The sequence below is a fragment of the Notolepis coatsorum genome, assembly GCF_963971535.1.
Source record: "Notolepis coatsorum genome assembly, chromosome: 12".
Lineage (NCBI taxonomy): Eukaryota > Metazoa > Chordata > Actinopteri > Aulopiformes > Paralepididae > Notolepis > Notolepis coatsorum.
The window spans coordinates 16,660,534-16,679,919 of record NC_140176.1 but is presented as its reverse complement, the minus strand read 5'-3'; the positions used below and the strand labels follow the sequence as shown (position 1 = coordinate 16,679,919).

Genomic DNA, 19,386 nt, shown 5'->3' with positions numbered 1-19,386 from the left:
TGATTGACATTCCACTTTTTTGCCTTCCAAAACTCTTTGGTTGCTTTTGCAGTATAGGCTTCTGGTCTGTGAAGCGCTGTCCAATGAGTTTGAAAGCATTTGGCTGAATATGAGTAGATAATATTGCCCCGAAACACCTCAGAATTCATCCTGCTGCTTTTGTCAGCAGTCGCATCAATAAATACAAGGGAACCAGTTCCATTGGCAGCTAACCATGCCCACGCCATAACACTACCACCACCACGCTTCACTGATGAGGTGGTATCACTGGTATGCTTTGGATCATGAGCAGTTCCTTTCCTTCTCTTCCCATCATTCTGGTACAAGATGATCTTTGTCTAATCTGTCCATAGGATGTTGTTCCAAAACGGTACAGGATTCTGTCGTTTTTTTTTTTTGGCAAACTCTAATCTGGTCTTCCTGTTTTTGAGGCTCACCAATGGTTTACATCTTGTGGTGAACCCTCTGTATTAACTCTGGTGAAGTCTTCTCTTGATTGTTGACTTAGACACAGATACACGTACCGAGTGTTCTTGATCTGGACAACTGTTTTCACCAGGCAAAGAATTCTCCTGTCATCCACCACCGTTGTTTTCCGTGATCTTTCGGTGTTGCTGAGCTCACCCGTGCATTCTTTCTTTTTAGGAATGTACCAGTTGATTTGGCCACACTCTCTCTGATGGGTTTTTATTTTATTTCATTTTTCAGATGATGGCTTGCGTCACTGATAGTGACAGCTCTTTCGACCTCATAGTGAGAGTTGACAGCAACAGATTCCAAATGTTTACTGCTCCTTGTAAATTAAATAATGAGGGAATAACACACCTGGCCATGGAAAAGCCAATTACTTTGGGTCCCTTATAAAAAGGAGGCACATGCAGAAAGCTATTTCTACACTGTTCCCCTGATTTGGATGTAAATATCCTCAGATTAAAGCTGAAAGTCTGCACTTAAAGCACGTCTCGATTGTTCCATTTCATGTCCATTGTGGTGGTGTACAGATCCAAAATTATGAAAATTACGTTGATGTCCAAATATTTATGGAACCGACTGTACATGTTCTGTTATGACCAATAATAAATTATGGTCAGTATGTTAAAAAAAGCGATCCAATTTTGTACATACTGAAAGTTATGACATGAATGAAAACACTGTAAAATGGAAAATAATCAGTCTTTCTGTAGTCCATTTCAAAGCCTGCGTTCACATCTGCAATTCTGCTCATTGGACAAATGCTGATAAATAGAACCAGCTGATATATATTTTTGCCAATATGCATCTGCCCAGTTTTGCTTATTGGACCAATGTCAATAATTAAAAGCTATCTGCCGATAACGATACGGTCACCGATATATCATCCATCCCTTGTCCAATTAATAAAAGAAACCATGTGTCTGTTTAGTTTGGAACCCAGTCCACTAATGCTTTCCAAGTAACATTAGGTCTATACATTAGCAAACTAGTCATTTTATGGTTTATGAATGACAAGCAAAAACAAACGACAAAACATTTTTCAAATCAACACAAAAGAAATGGTAAGTCAATTTCAGGAACGTTTTTGGTATGTTTTTTAATAAATTAACGTTCATTCAAAATACAGTGCCAAAGGAACATGATGCAGCCAAACATGCTAGTACGGTTTGTCATGAAGCACCTGTGCTCATGTTTTTTAAGGTTAAGAGGAGGATCCCTCCCCAACCCACCCTCTCCACTACTGCTAGTGGTTGCTGGGACGATTTCCATAGCAACAGCCCTGGGCCAGCCCTCTGCTCTCAGACCCAATCAGCAGCAAAATTCCTCAATATTCACTCACAAAAAGAAAATTAAATCTGATAGGAAAAATTGATATCTACACACAATCACCCTACAGTAATGTCTGGTATTAAATAAAAAAAAAGAAAAGAAAAAAAAAGACACTAATACAAAATAGACCTGGTTATTTTCCCCACACTAGAACAGTTTTGTCTTTTAAAACATATGAAAAATATATATATTTTTATATTTATATATATTTCAGCAGCTTGGAAATAAAAATGCATGAGCCCCAAAATCTATGGTCGTACTGAGAGTGGAGTTGTATTGTGTTGTTGTGGAAAGAAATCCAAGTGTAAAAAGAAAAATGAAATCCGGCGAAATAAAATAAAATAAAAATAAAAACTATAAATCACTGTTGAGTGTGATGGAGAGTGAGCTCTGTAAACGGCCAGCTGTGTGGAAGACCTGCGTCCAGACTAGAAGAGACAGACAGGTGGGTTAGGGAGGTGCTAGTGGACATGCTAGGGGAGGCACTAGTGGAGTCCAGGGGGTGGAGAACCTGGGGTGGGGGGGGGGGGGGTGAGAGGAGGAGACAGCCAAGTGACCGGACCTGCAGTCACCAGCTAATGCCTTCTCTACCTCTCCCCGACGACACCACCACCCCCTGTTCAAACCCCCCCCCGCTCCACCCTTCTACACTCGTGCCCCCCCCCAAGTTCCTCTCGTCTACAGGGTCCGTACGGGAAATGGATCTGGTTCCGAACAGTGGTGAGAGAGAAGAGGGGAGAGAGCGGGAGCCAGGATTAGAGGGAAAGGAGAGAGGGCGGGGGGGGGGGGGGTTGGTACAGTTGCCATTGTCATTCCATGGAGGTTTACCAGTTAAGTGCATCGTCATCCTCAGCATCACAAATCAGTTGACTTTTAGATGATCACATTGTATAAACAACAGTATGACAGACTTGTAATAGCATCTAACAGATGTCACAATTGACAAAATAAGAAAAACAAAGAGAAAAAAAAGAACAACCAAAACGGATTCTTCTTTTTTTGAAAGTTTTTTTTTCCATGTTTATTTTTTAATATTTTTATTTTTAGGTTTTTTTAAGTTTTTTTTTTTTAAGATTACTAGTATTTTAAGGGGCATCCTTTTTCGCTCCCAAGGTGATCCGAGCTGGATTGTGGTTTCATCAGCGACAGCCCGAGCCTTAAAATGCAAGCCTTAGTTTTTACGAGTCCTCGGATCACCTCCCGACAACACAGATACATCAAACCCTTTTAGTTGGCAGAGTACCGATCCATCCGCCCCCCCCCCTCATGTTCATCCCTCTACACATCACACACATCTGTGGTTCAGTCAGCGAGGAGGAGGGGGGCCGGGCGGAGGAGGGTAAGAGCTATACGTGGGGGAGGGACACCATCTCCCCGTCCACCACCTCAAACTCCTCGGCCCCGTCGGGGGAGAACAGGTAGGTGGGCGGCTTCCAGGGGGACTCCTCCAGACAGGAGGGGTAGAGCTTGCCCACCGCGCAGCGGAAGTCCTTGCCCAGGTCCCAGAGCACGCGCTCCGACACGGGCTGCCGCAGGTACCAGCGGTCCAGCTCCACGTCGTACTGGTAGATGGCGTACTTGGCGCGCTCGTTCATGTGAGTCTCGCGCATGAATATGCACAGCGAGTTGAGCAGCACCACCGCGCGGACGCACGGGTCCGAGTAGCGCTTGGCGGGGATGTTGGCGGCCAGGCGCCACTCGTTCTTGGTGACGTCGTAGATCTCCACCGTCACGCCGTCGACGGTGCCGCTGGTGGTGGGCAGCCGGACGCCCGAGTTGCTGACCACGTGGAGGCCGCCGACGTAGAAGACCAGGTCGCCGAAGGCGGCGGCCGAGGCGAAGCAGCGGCTGGTCTTGCGCATGGCCATCTCCACCCAGGTGTCGGCGCGCGGGAAGTAGCAGTACATCAGGTCGTGGGTCATGACGTAGATGCAGTCGTGCGCCGCCACCGACGTGCTCCAGTTCCACGGGAAGGGCAGCGGGCTCATCATGCTCCACTCGTCCTTCTCGCAGTCGTAGCGCTCCACCGTGCGCTTGTTCAGCTCGCCGCCCACGTTGTCGCCGCCGATGGCGTAGATGTAGCCCTCGCAGTGCACCAGGGAGGGCTTGATGCGGGCGCACAGCATGGGCGTCTTGGGCACCCAGGCGTTCTGCTGCGCGTCGAACCAGAAGAAGCTGTCCACGGAGCGGAAGACCGCCTGCAGCTTGCTGCTCTTGCCGTGGTTGGCGATGGAGTTCTTCAGGGGGATCTGCCCGCCGGCGATGAACACGTCGTTGTCGGGGGTGACCAGGGTGCCCACCTTCTGCAGGTCGCCCGGCGGGTTGCTCAGCTTGTAGACCTTCTCCGCCTGCGGGCTGTAGCACACCGCCGTGTGCGCGGGCGCGGCCACCACCGCGTGGCCCCCGCCGCCGTCACCCTGCGTCTCCGACGTGGCCTCCATGAAGATCAGCATCTCCTCTTTGGTCATGCCCAGCCGGGGCTTGAAGAACTTGGGCATGGACTTGTAGAGGCCCTGCACCACCACGGACTTGTCGTTGGGCGGCAGGCCCTGGAACCAGGCGCGCTGCGTCACCTCCGACAGGGCGTCGATGCGGATGTGGCTGAGCACCGAGGACAGGTGCTGCGAGCGCGTCTCCATGTTGTACTCCAGCCACAGCATGGCCGCCTCGCGCACCGTCTCCTCCTTCTCCACGTTGAGGTTGTCGCTGCTGAGCACGTCGATCAGCAGCTCGTGGGACAGCTGCAGGAAGGCCTCCTGGCGGTACACCACGGGGAACTTGTGCTCCACCATGCGCTTGGCACACTGCTTCAGCTCGCTGCAGCTGAACAGGTCCCCGATGCTCAGCATGCGGACGCAGTTCTCGGCGTTGATCTTCTTCACCAGGTAGTCCCTGCACTGCAGTAACACGTCCTCCACCTGTAGGGGGCAGGGCAGAGAGAGGGGGGAGAGAGACCGCGCTCGTGAAAAAAACGGCAAGAGTTGTAAATATGGCCGTAAGAAGCCAACAATGGAATAATAAACAAATCAACATTCACTAGACGCGTAAAACTCACGCGCCGCTAATGGGGTTGAACGTGAGCGTTTTTGAGACAACGGTGGATGTTTTTCGGACTGACCTGTAGGAAGCAGGCGGTCTCGTAGAGCGGCTCCACGGTGCTGTCGTTGATGGCCAGGTTGCCCGTGTAGGCGTAGGTGATGATGATCTGCAGGGTGGCGGGGTCCACGTTGCGCAGCTGGACGTGGGTCTGTTTGCTCTCACTCAGGCCGCTCATGAACATGGCCCTGCGAGGCAGAAGACAAGCGCTCAGCGTTTCAACAGACACCGGGACTAACGGGCCGCGGCCCAAAGTCTTGCATGTGTTCCAGTGTTATCCACCGAATAGATACATTCATCAATCCGAGTACAAGTGGCAAAGATCAGAAATGCTGTAAACACCGTAATAAATAATATATATATATATATATATATATATACAGTACACCTGCATATAACCCATATAACTCTATGATAGCATGTACAATAATGCTGTATATACCATATATTTACCCACATCTGTCTGAATAAACCTGCATATAATCCCTTTTACATACCATATATATAATAGTGCTACATCTGTAGTAATCTTTTTATACATTTAATATCCAGTTTAATCACCTGCAGCCTACATTGTATATCGTTATTGCATTTGCACTTCTGTGTTTTGTACCGTACACTTGTGCTGTATAATGCATCATGTATAACACAAGGTAGTAAAATAAATTACCAATAATAAACTGCCACGATATCGATTTTGACTCGTCATTCCTCCCAGCAGAGACCACACAGCCCTGACCGTTACATAGGACAGTCAGAGATACTACTGCCGGTGGTAGTGGTGGGTTTACCTGGGCTCTAGCTGCCCGACTGACACATTTGTTCTCTTGTATAAACTGGGTTGGGGCCTTGCAGATTTCTCTCAACGTGAAATATTCCCTAGCAAATGCATCCATTCTATATTCGTCAAAACTTGTTTGCTTCTCAAGGTCACCCACTCATCTGGCACTTAGTGGACGGGACCACATTCTGCACCGTCACGGTCAAAAGAACCATTACCTAACCGAGTCAGAATTAAAAAGGGGAAATACACCCTTAAATAGAATACATAGTGCGCTATTCCAATTATCTGTGCCAGTTAAGTCAATATGTAGAAACAGACAGAGTCTCCCTCTCCCTCAGCTGGGAATATTGGGATACTTGTTGGAGGCGGTCCTTTGAATTAATTACTGACCCACTTTGTGGAATCACTGAATTTCGTTTGAGCAAATAACATCCAATGAGTTGTGTTTAAATGTAGGGCTTGCAAAGTCACCAACACGAGAGACACTGGTATCGAATCCGGCTGTCAGCGTTGCCTCCGGCTTGGCCGGCTGTCATACTGGCTCAATTGGCAGAGCCAGTGGGAGGGGAGCCGGTGGGTGGGTCCGGGTCGTTGTAAACAGCGACTCCTACAGTTCGGTCAGGGCGCCTGCACAGCGAGGGAAGGTAGTGTGACCTTCCACACGTTACACTCTCCCAGTGAGAGTCCGCGCTGCCAGGTGAAAAGAAGTGGTGGGCTGGGTACACAACTACACATGTGTCGGAGAAAGCATGTGATAGTCTCCGCCCTCCCAGACCAACAGTAGGGGGTAGAGTGCGCAACGACCAGGAAGGGGATTGGGAATTGGCATAACGACTAACATTGGGAGGGGAGAAAAACGGAAAAAGAAGGGGGAAAAAGATAATAAAAAAAAAAATAGAAAATGTAGGGCTTGCAGTAAAATCACCATGGTTACTGACGGTCATGGTGTCCTAGGAGTTCCAACAATTCACTGTCTCTTCATAACATCATCATCCTCATTACTCTCAGGTGTTCAGCTTAACCCATTCCGTGCCAACCACGAGTATAGTCGGGTTAACTCGCCATGCGTTCCGTGCCAATCACGAGTATAGTCGGGTTTTAATCGTTATTTCTTTTATTAACGATATCCATTCATTTTTTATCCATCCAGCCTGACATTATCATTGGGAATGGGTCTGAGCTTGCAAAGGGCAAATACCGCCGCCTATTGTCTCCCGGATGGTATTGCACATCATTGGATTGGATGGGACTGTGCATCAGATTATGTGTTTTGGACTATAACGTTGGATCAATAAACGCGATCAATATTTGGAATGGCCATCAGGAATTGGATTAATCTTTTTGCAGAACATCTGATGTGAGGTAAGGACTCTATTTTACCAGTCTTGGGTTAATCAGATGTTCCTTTCTCCGCCATCGGAGCGTGTGTGTGTGTGTGAGGTTTGCGCCGACCAAAGTAGGGAGAAGCGATTTTTCAGACCCCGCTTCTCTTCGTACATGAGCTAGCGTTTATTTGAAAACGATTCATAAATCAGCCGAAAAATGACAATGTGTTTTGTGTATTCCACTAAAGGGCTATTATCATGTCTTTCTCTGGAATTACTAGAAATCTCCAAAACTATACTCGTATTCAAAACGGTATAAAACGGAAATGTACCGATGAAAAAACAATCCGTTTCGTACATGTTGACTGCAAGCAAGTCATTGATAAGCGACGGGTGTATTAGACCCATAGCCATAATTTAAGATATAGTTTAAGCGTTCGCAAATATCCCCATCCTCCCATTAACTTCAGTGTTGGCACGCTAGACCTAATTTCGTCCGCCTAAAATATATACCTAGGTAAATGGAATATTGCTCCACTTCTACAAGGTCCATTAGCATATTATTGGTATCTAGGGACATCTACGGACCTCAGGGAATGTATTCACAGTGCCAGAAATATTGTGTCTATTACTAGGCTTGCTTAAATTGTGATGAAACAAAGAGAATATGAATTATGATTTTTCTTTGCATCTTTGACAGTGAATAACACCATGCTAATAAAAAAAACTGCCACTGATCTCGTTCAGTACCTTCTTGAGATCATGTGTACAAAAAATCTAAGGAAATTAATAAAGGGAAGATGATTAAACGGAAGGTTCTGTAGATACAGTACTGAATTCTCCCATCCGAACCAATGCAATTTGAAATATTATTATAGAATATAGAATAGGAGGTAGGGCTGGGCGATAAAACGATAACGATAACTATCGCGATAAATTATTTCCTCGAAATAAACATGAAACGTGGTCGCAAAGTTTCGATATATCGATTTTCCAAGCTTGGATATGAGCACGCACTAACAACCAATCAGTGAAGGAGATGGCCGAGAGCGAAGGAGACCCGGAAGGAGACCCAGAGGTAGGACTCACTCAACAACAAGGCTTGCTAGGCTAATTAGCTTGCACGGCGCTGTTTTATATATTTACGTGCCGAGTATGTGTGTGGCGTGAATTCTGAGGCCACGTTTATAGTAGTGTGGGGTATACAGTGGACGTCGTTTCAATATATTGTGGCGGAAGAGAGTATTTTAGTGTCATATTTATTACATTGTCTCATGAGATACTCCGCTTGTCGGCTAACTGCTAACGTGCGCGGACTGATGACGACATCAACTCGACTCGAGACATTCGCAGCAGCATAAGAAGTTAATTAAACTTGACAGACATTATATCGACGATAATTATCGATATCGAATTATATGAAAATAATTTTATCGCGATAATGTTTTTGGTCATATCGCCCAGCCCTAATAGGAGGCTTATAAATTACCTTATTATAGCCAATTCTCACATTTATATATATATATATATATATATATATATATATATATATATATACATATTATCTTTCAAATGCCCGAGTTAAATTTGGATTTAGTATCACCAGGCGTGTTAAGAACAGATAATGAAATCTACTGTACTTTTTTTTTTCACCACAGTGCAACCATTTTTAAACTAATTTCAGATCTAATTGTTGCTACATGCTAACAATAGGGAGGAGAAACTAACTGCGTTTTAATATGTCAAAAACGTTACCTTTTGTGGTAGAATTATCCCGAATATTAACAGTTATTGAAATAATCCATACAGAACTTTGAACCCCATAGAAATTTACAGGAAGTGTCGTTTTGAAAAATTCCAACGCTGATCGACAGCTAGCGATGTATATTACAAAATGGCCGCAAAGAAACAACAATTCCCATGGTTCAAAATGTCCAAAATGGTCACCCTCTCAGAATAGACTAATCGAAAAGTTAAATCTATCTAATGACACTTTTAACCTATTGCTAAACTAACGTATTGATGATAATATACATTCTACATGCTGTTGTGACATGTTTATGATGTTAATACTTGAATACGTTTGAAATTAAAATCGCAACTTTTATACAACAGTCTAAAAAATATTGATTTATGACCAGAGTCACTTGCGGTCCGCCGATGGACCGCACGGGTGGAACAGGCTAAGGGGAGACTTGTTCATATTCATAAATCAAAACTGAGCTGTAGAATATTATAGAAATTAAATCAAAACTGAACTGAAGAATATTATAGAAATAACATGTGAATTCCATTTTAGGGCGTATTTTCCCTTTAAGCAAACATTCGATTAAGAGATTTTAGTGAATGAAAACAAAGCCGGCTGGCGTCCCTTGAACGTGTTGTGGCTGCGAGTTTGACTTCACCAGTCTGATCAAGGACTTGGCATCAAAGAAATCAAGACAAAGCTTCTTCAAGTAACCACAGATTTTTTTTGCCATTGTGCCGTTTGTAGTGGGCGGGTTATGGGGCCAGGAAGGCCTCTTGGCCGGGTGGCAGTGGGCCATGTTTAGTAGAGGGGCTCTGTGCTCGTGCTGGTAAAGGGGCCCTTTTGTGAAAATTGCCTTTTCCTGTGTTTTGCATTGTTTTTTTTACAGAATGAGGGGTTGTCCCAACACTGAGAACATGTGAAATATGTAAATATGTGCCGTTTCTGCAGTTCAGCTGTGACGGGAACCCTGACCTCCCCTCTTGAAACGAGTCATTCAGAATTGCAGCCACAATTGCCATAGTTAATAATGTGCGTGTGAAGAGATCTTGAAAAAATTTGCATGTACAAAACTCATATTTTACCTGCAATGTCTAGTTTGACAGTTTGATATGAGTTTTGTTCGACAGTACAGGCTTGCTAGATGTACAATAATTGAACCATTGAACTGAAGAACCATATATAAGCCCGTTTTGAAATGATTTGGACAGCACATGTATTTGCAGTTGTAAAATCAATCCAAAATCACTTGTAAAGGGGATATATCACCAGAAAGTACTCAGACTCTACGGTCTTGAATGATGCAAGAACACAATACTACAAATTACCATCTTTAGATAGTTTTAAAATGTTGTTCACTCTGAAAACACCAAACGGACTTATATGGTTCTTCAGCTGAGGTAATACAATATGTCCCCTACAATAAGTATTAAAAAAAGGAAAGCACAAATTGCACATTCGACAAAATCATGGTTTAGTTCATAATATCACAGTTTTCGGTTTGGTTCAGTGGGGAGAAGAAATTCCATCGCTAATTCAAATAGTATTTGGTAAAACACTTATTAGCTGAAAGCATAAGGAACACACATTTGTCTATTATCAATTAGGCCCATTTGTCTGAATAACTTATATTTTTTCACTCCGGTGTAATGAGAGTTGTAGTAGTGTAGCCTATAGTGGACGTGTTGATCATTCTTTAACAATTCTGCTTCATGTCCGTTCACGTTTGGAAGTGACCTTGTTGCTGAAGTGACTACTTACTTACTTACTTACTATGAAAGGAAATATTAACATCATGGCTTGATGTTGTGCACGGAAATGACAAATGACCTGCAGACGCAGTGGGCTGCATAGTTTGCTTTTGTTATAAATAACAACATTAAAGCTTTGATTATGATATTGCCCTGTCAATATCTAAACGCAGAGGTTGTTTTGTGTAACGCTAAATAGTTTGGGTAGCTCTTAGGGCTGACCTTCGAAGCTTTTTTTGGCAATCGAAGCTTCGGGGCCGAGCTTCGATTTTAATTCGAAGCTTCGAAAAAAAAAAATAAAAAAAATAAAACGTTTTTTTTTTTATATATTTTTTTTTTTCATCTTATGTTGTGGGACTTGTACAGCACTTTCGTAAACGTTGTTGTTTTTAAATGTGCTCTATAAATAAAGTGGGTTGGATTAATTAATTAAGTAGCCCCTTTCGTGACTGACGCATCCAACAAGGTTTCACTCGGCTGTGTGATTTAATTCAAGGTGGATCGCTGTTGTCGTTTGAACAACTTCAGATTTCATGGGAACTACCAATCCCCCAAATCAAGAATGTTTAAGATGAATGAAGTAAGATTTTGATTATTTGAAATATGGCCTGTGTAGACTAAACTATGCACAGAATTATGTCAGTCTACAAGGTCCGGATTCTACATGGTCCGGCAATGTAGACCTTGTAGACTCCACTACAGACCAATTATCAGTGAATGTTCATGCATTTTTAAGAAGGGCAACTTCCACAAAAAAACAAAGAACTCACCAAAACATCTCAGTAGCACCTTATCTAAATGTTATATTTCATATATGGAGATTCATATTTATTTATGTATTGCATGCATTTCTACATTTTATTTCCTATTTTGTTTATTCATCCCAGTATCTTTCTTTCTTATGTGTGGAATTCTACAAGGTGCGCGCACACACACACACACACACCTACACACACACACACACACTTACATTTAGTCATTTAGCTGACGCTTTTATCCAAAGCGACTTACAAGTTCTGTACGACAAGACAGCAAGAAGGGTACAACTCTATCAGCTGAGTAACAATGTTCATCAAAGTGTTGCGTGTTACAGTGTAGGTTAGTTTATTAGGACAAGTGCATGACAGTAAGGTTAGTCACGGTTAGATTTTTTTTTTTTTTTTTTATCATTTCAGATAATGGTTGAAGAAGTGAGTCTTTAGTCGACGGAGAAAGATTGGACGGGATTCGGCTGTCCTAACTGGGATGGGTAGTTCACACACACACACAAATCGAAGTAAAAAAAAAATTGATTTTTTTTTTTTTTTTAATAATATTTTTTTTCTTTTTTTTTTTAACTTCGATTTTTTTTTTTATGTTCGAAGCTTGTGCCATCGAATCGAACGTTCGAAGCTTCGAAGCATTTAAGACAGCCCTAGTAGCTCTTGCCTTCCTGGATCTGTCTGCTAGTAACAGACCGCTATCCACATTTAACGTCGAATGTATTGACGCTCGCATACGCCTCGCGGTGCACAATTCTCAAACTCTGTTGCCGTTTAATCCCATCTCTATCGTAAACTAAACTAAAGCTGTAATGTGCCCAAACATGCGGGAGACTATTATGCGATATAGCTCATCTTACCAGTAGCCTAATAGCCATTTCCGAGACAAACTGACTAACACAGCTGCACTCACCACCTCGCTTGGACAAATTAAAAGGTCCCGCTCGGTTTTGGATTTAAATGCAGTGGGCATTAATTACTAATGTTAACTGAACTTAGTATTCCTTATTATTAGTGTTGTAGTATGACAGTTAGTCAAAGGCCAGTTACAAAAGCACATACACACCCCAGCATTATTTAGACTACAGCAAAGGGTTCCACACAGTACCAAAGTAAACCCAGGAGTGATGTATTAGACTACAGCAAAGGGTTCCACAGTACCAAAGTAAACCCAGGAGTGATGCATTAGACCAGTGGTTCCCAACCTTTTTCCCCCCAGGGACCCCCAAACATCTCTGATGAAATTCGCGGACCCCCTCCTAATAAGATACCATAATTTTTTTTTTTCATTTTAATAACAAACTGCTTATACACAGGCATATGCATCACAATTAGACCCACTATGCTTCTTTGACTTGTGCCTTCAATCAACAAATCTCATCTTGCACCATATGCATTTCAAAATGTTTGGCCAATATTCAAATGCTGTATTCATCCTCTCAAATCAGGCCCTAATGGTGAACGGTTTGCATTTATGGAACAAATCAATGCAACAAATTAAACTAAATATGAGACAGGAAATTCCAATCAGTAGCAGAGAGAATCTGTCCTAGCTGGGTTTAATACCTTTTTTTTGTCATTTTAATAACAAACTGCTTATACACAGGCATATGCATCACAATTAGACCCACTATGCTTCTTTGACTTGTGCCTTCAATCAACAAATCTCATCTTGCACCATATGCATTTCAAAATGTTTGGCCAATATTCAAATGCTGTATTCATCCTCTCAAATCAGGCCCTAATGGTGAACGGTTTGCATTTATGGAACAAATCAATGCAACAAATTAAACTAAATATGAGACAGGAAATTCCAATCAGTAGCAGAGAGAATCTGTCCTAGCTGGGTTTAATACTTTTTTTTGTCATTTTAATAACAAACTGCTTATACACAGGCATATGCATCATAATTAGACCCACTATGCTTCTTTGACTTGTGCCTTCAATCAACAAATCTAATCTTGCACCATATGTATTTCAAAATTTTGGCCAATATTCAAATCCTGTATTCATCCTCTCAAATCAGGCCCTAATGGTGAACGGTTTGCATTTATGTTGAATGAAGTAAGAATCCACTGCAGTAAAAATATCCTCACCTCGAGTGGTGGTAGTAAGGTTGACTGACATGAGAATGTCCTGCTTCAGATCCTCATTTTCGATATATTGCACATAAACGATGAGCACAGCCTCGTCTGCGACAGTTGTAGTTTCATCAAGTTGTATGGCAAATGGACCCTTTCTAAGCTTTTCTGACAGCTGCTGCTCGCAATCACTTGACATCTTATCAATTCGGTCTTTCACTACATTGTTCGAGAGTGGTACTGATTTTAGTTTATCCGCCACCTGTGGGCCGCACAGTTTCTAAACCATTTTGATGCAGGCTGGTTTGATGAGCTGCTCGCCAATATTGTGCGGTTTCTTTGCTTTTGCAATTAAAAGCGAACACTCAAAAGGAGGCTTCGGTAGCCTTCTGTAAATCACTGCCACCCCTGCTCCACGCTACTCTAACATCAACAGGCTTGTTCGCCTTGAGAGACTGTTCTTTCCTCCGAAAAAAGTCCAGATCCTTCCCAACGGTTTCTGGGTGCTTAGACGCCTGATGTCTCTTCAGCTTGCTGGGCTTCAGGCTCGAGTTTGCCAACTTTTCTCCACAAATCACACACTCAGGTCGTTTGTCTGGTCCCTCAGTGAAGCCCATGGTGATGTAATTTTCGCGATTGCTGTAGGTCCTAACTTTTTTTGCAGATGAGCTGCCGTCATCTCCTTTTCGTTTGTCACACATTTTCGCCTCTGGCGGCTGACTGCAGACGAGCCGAGAAAGTTAACTAGCGTGCTAGGCTAGCTACAGAAAGTGATACAGTCAACTGATTCGCGTTTTAGCGGCTACCCGGTAGCCTACTGTTAACGTTCAAAAATCATGTCTAGATGTTTATTTATTTATCTTTATTTTTTATTGTAGTGGAGAGACTATTCATGCTTCTGATGATAAAAATATGCTAATTAAATATTTCTCTGAAAAAAAAAAAGAAAAAAAAAAATACCTCAAATCATCTGTGGTCTGGCGGACCCCCTGCGCCCCCTGGCGGACCCCCAGGGGGTCCGCGGACCCCAGGTTGGGAATCACTGCATTAGACTACAGCAAAGGGTTCCACACTCCACAGTGGTATATCCCGTGTGGTGGTCGAACCCAACGGTTCAGATTTTTTACTAGGGATGCACCGACACTGGTTACAGATATCGGTCCAATACCAGGCTAAAATAGAATATCGGGATCTGAGAATTTCCCAGATACTAAAATCCGATACCGAAAAACATGTTGAACATGCCAGAAATCATTTGACAGTACGTTGACCATCTCCATCTAAGGAGAAAACATTTATTATATCTCGTTCATTTCTGTCCATCGTCTCCAATGACCCCAAAATGACGGTCCAAGTCTATATTACTGTTAAAAGTAATGGATTGGAACTAGTGCACTGCAACCTTGCCCAGGCCCGACGGGGCCCGGCCCGGCCCGGCGGGTTCGGGCTGGGTAGGGCTTTTTTTTTTTAATAAATAATTCGGGCTCGGCCGGGCCCGGGCACCGCCGTTTTTTTTTTTTTTCTTCATATAACTAGGGTTATATGATAACCTTCGTTTTAAGATTCGCTTTCTCTTTTGCGCCAGAGAAACATTTGGATGTAATTACTGCAGCGCACAGGGAGAACTCAGGGGACAAGTTCAACTCGATTGGTTGTGTTGGAATATAGCCAGTTGGCGAACGTTTTAATTTGTTCTTGGGATGTATGTAGCCGGTTTTGTTAGCGGTGTTCAACGCGTTGCTGACATGGTGGTGAGTGATGTTTACTATTTGCTGGGTCGCAACTCGCTACTTGTTTTGTTGTGATTTTCATTACGTTGCTCTGCTCGAAATCTGATTTCTGTTTTCTGTTTGTTTGTTTGACTGAGTAGGCTATTGTGTGTCGTGTGTGTGTGTGTGTGTCAAAGAAGATTCTATAGCCTTCAATACGTTTTACGAGGCTGATGTGACAGTGTGAGTCAGTCTATATAAGCGAGCACTGGGAGAGACGGCATTGCGAAACAGGCTATGTAAATGCTTCTTAGTTTTGTTTATTTATTACGTTCATATAAAACCGTGTTTCGAATATTTAAAACAAATACAAAAAAAATATTTTAATAATAATAATAATAATAATAATTTTTTTCGGGTTTTCACGCGGGCTAGGGCTTAAAATATTATTTACAGTCGGGCTTATTTTCGGGCAGGGCCTGAAGTTCACGGGCTCGGGCAGGGCTCTGGCTTTATTTCAAGGCCCTTGCAGACCACTAATTGGAACTCTGTATCGGCCGATACCCAAAAAAGTCCAGGTATGGATATCAGTATGGTGACAGAAAAAGTCAGATGGGTGCACCATGAACCGTTCCATCCCTGTACTACCGTCTATATAAAGTACCTCCAGCTTACTATGAAGAACCCATTGTCTTGCCGGTATTGGGAGTGGGTTAGGCACAAACAAACAAGGGGGAACAACAGGTCAGCCCCTGGACCGAGTGCTTGTGTGCCCTGGATGGTGGGACAACAGCACGGGGCCACGGCTCATTCTGATGTCCAGTGACCACAGCCTGCTCTGGATGTTTCCTCGACGGTGACTGAACAGCAGCAGCAGCAGCCCTGCTGGCCGGGCCAGCGACCCTCCCTTCCTCCAGGCTAACTAACTACACCCACGTAGCTGGAGCCTCCGTCGCCACATTCTCATTCACCACACCACCCTCTCATTCATACGCTCATTTACCCACATATATTATTATCAGTACAACTGTTACTTGGCTAAATCTACTGATAAACACGACTAGTTGTTTACCTCCCATGCTGCTTCGTCCTTCAACAACAATCTGTCCTCAACTACTCTGTCCTCTGTGTGTGTGTGTGAGGGGGGGGGGGGTATACTGCTCACAACAGGAGCTAGACCTGCCTGGGGCTTCTCTTACGCAACCCTGCAGGCATATCCCTATGTCTCTCTCTCTCTCTCTCTCTCTCTCCCTCCCTCCCTCTCTCTCTTCCCCCTCACACCAAAAACTGTGACAAGGGTTTCCTTAATAAAACACGAGCTCTCTCTCCAGAGAGCCCCCTGAAGCAAGGGGAAAGAAAGAGGTGACAGAACACAGTGGACAGAAGGAGAGAGAGAGACAGAGGGGAGGGAGAGACAGAAAGAAGAAGAGACAGAGAGGGAGAGACAGAGGAAAAGAGGAGGGGGAGAGGCAGAGAGGGGGAGGGAGAGAGGGGGGAGAAGAGAGGGAGAGAGACAGGAGGGGGAGAGGCAGAGAGGGGGAGGGAGAGAGGGGGGGGAGAATGAGAGAGACGGAGAGACAGTGAGAAGGAGAGAGAGGGGGACAGTGAGAGAGGGGGGAGAGAAGGAGAAACAGAGGGAGAGAGAGACAGGGAGAGACAGAAGAGAGAGGGAGAGAGAGAAAGAGAGACAGTGCCAAGAGGAAGAGATGAGACACCTCTCAGAGAGAGAGAGAGACAGAAAAAGAGAGAGACAGAAAGAGAGACAGTGCCAAGAGGAAGAGACGAGACACCTCTCGGAGAGAGAGACAGAAAAAGAGAGAGAGACAGAAAGAGAGACAGTGCCAAGAGGAAGAGACGAGACACCTCTCAGAGAGCTGGAGGGGAAATGCTTAGCATGTTCTCGCTGGATAACGACTGCGTGGGAAACGGTGGGGAAAGAGAGAGCGAGTAGAGGTGGGTGTGAGGGGAAGCAGTTCAGTTGTCGGGGTCTTTTCTTGGAAATGTGTGTCAGCGTTTGCGGTGTGAAAGAGAGAGAGAGACGAGGAAGAGAGAGAGAGAGAGGAAGAGAGAGCGAGTTCCTGTCATGTACAGATGGACTCTTCCCAGAGTCGGGGGGGGTTGCTGTTCTGTCATCTTCGCTGCAGTGCACACACTTCATTATGCAACGCTGTGCTTACAAATGAGGCCCTGAGGGTCGTAAGGGATCCTTCTCTACAACTACAGGTTAGAAATTGCATCACTTGTTCCATGTAGGAATATCAGTGGCAGAACAACAAGCGCGCGCGCGCGCGCGCGCGGGGGGGGGGGGGGCGTTAAGGGAGACCCCCACGACGTTCAAGGAAACAGTTTATATCTGTGCCTCTTAAAAGAAAATGGACATTCTTCTCACACACACATCCAAAAACATTTAAATTTAGTTTGACAGTTATTGAGAGTAAATTATTAGTCTAAATATGGCTGGCCAGCAGTGTTGTCATTGGGGACATTATTGAATCCTTGTGTTGAGTTGATGGTAAATGGTGCATTTTTTATATATGGTAATAAATGGTGCATTTTATATAGGGCTTTTATCCAAAGCACTTTATTATTTTGTTCCTCACATTCACTCGCACACCCACAGTAGAGGATACCACCGTGCAAGGGAACAATTATGGGCAATTAGTGTCTTGCTCAAGGACATTTCAACACACTGCCCGGGAATCAAACCGGGAACCTACCGATTACCAGACGACTGCTCTACCTCCATCCTGAGCCACTGTCGCCCCCAACAATTAATTACAGCTCAATGAAGGTATAAGTTAGCTATTTATTTTTTCATCTACATCATTTCATGGTGCTGTAAATAACAACACAAGGATTCAATGTCCCCAATGACATCCCTGGTGGTGGCGGCCATATTCAAACTAATTTACTCTCAAAAACTAAACTAAATGAATGTGTGCAAAACTGGGTTTTTGGATGCATGAGAGATTGTGTGCAAAATAATATCTGCATTGTTTTTTTTTTGGTGAAGCGCCCCTTTAAGTAGACAGCGAGACATCCGCTAAAACATGGTCCAGTATTCATTTGTAACACGACCCCCCTTTATGTTCATCATAATAACTGTTGGTAGGCTGTAATGTCAGTGCAGCTAATTATACTCAAAATGAGATTGACCATTTCTATCCACATGCGCAAAAAACACCTAGCCGATTCTGTGACCTACAACTAAAAGGGCTGTCCTTGACTAAAGAAGTTCTTAACCCTTTCACGACGACAATACAGAAGGTTAACTCTTTCGCTACCACACTACAGACGTCTGTAGTGTGGTAGTGAAAGGTTAACCTTCTGTAGTGTGGTAGTGAAAGGGTTAAAGTCCACTTGATAATTGCGTTTCCAACATTTCAGACTAAAGAAAGTCTCGGTCGACTATGACCAAACAGACCGATTATTCAGCTATGAAGGGGCAGCCGTGCATTATTCATTGTAACTGTAGAAGACGAGCCCCCGTACAGTCATCATAACTGTTGCTAGGCTACAATGTAGAAGACAAGCCCCCGTACAGTCATCATAGCTGTTGCTAGGCTACAATGTAGAAGACAAGCCCCCGTACAGCCATCATAGCTGTTGCTAGGCTACAATGTAGAAGACAAGCCCCCGTACAGCCATCATAACTGTTGCTAGGCTACAATGTCACCTCCCTCGGTGCACCCAATTACATTCAGAACGAGATTGACCTTTTTAGAGTACAAACACACACCATAAAACGTCTAGCCAACGCTACCAGCATGCGCTACCATGTCCTACCCAACAGGAGGAGTTATTGCTCATCATCGGTCTGTAGTACCGTGGTGGTGGGTAACGGTCCGGCGCGCCGCTCACCTGAAATAGGAGCTACATGTGGCCAGGACCATCTTGTGACAGGGGAACTCGGTGTCCTCCACCAGCAGCACAACGTCAGTCAGTAACTTCTGTTCATAGAAGAACTTGAGCTGCTCCAGCAGGGAGACGGCGTAGTCAGTGTTGACCGGCCTGCGCTCGCTGAGATCCGACATGGTTGCATCCCATGAATCGCGCCCCAGTTTTAAAAAGAAGTCACGCAGCCGCCGGGTAGAACCTGGCTCAAAACCGACCAGGGAAAAAAATTTGGACCAAAAAAGGGACCAAAAAGAGAGGATAATAAAAATAGGGAAAAAAGAGGGTGGGGTGGGGGGAATGGGGAAGATGGCCCCCCTCAAAACCTCCACTGGTGGAAGGGGGGGGGGGGGGGGGGGTGTTTTCTCCTGTGTAGGAAAAAAAACTCTGCAGTAAAACAATTGCAGCTCCCTTCTTCTCACGATGAGGATGCAA

General features: G+C 44.3%; 1 protein-coding gene across 1 annotated transcript; it reads right to left on the bottom strand.

The window, feature by feature from the left end:
- Positions 1 to 1,734: 1,734 nt before the first annotated feature.
- On the bottom strand, positions 1,735 to 19,167 carry kbtbd2 (kelch repeat and BTB (POZ) domain containing 2). The gene is made up of 3 exons (XM_084326753.1): positions 18,919 to 19,167; positions 4,922 to 5,087; positions 1,735 to 4,721 (listed from the first exon to the last, which is right to left on the bottom strand). Exons 1-3 carry the CDS (start codon positions 19,089 to 19,091, stop codon positions 3,150 to 3,152), a joined length of 1,911 nt encoding a protein of 636 aa, XP_084182879.1. The 5' UTR covers positions 19,092 to 19,167; the 3' UTR covers positions 1,735 to 3,149.
- Positions 19,168 to 19,386: the final 219 nt, after the last annotated feature.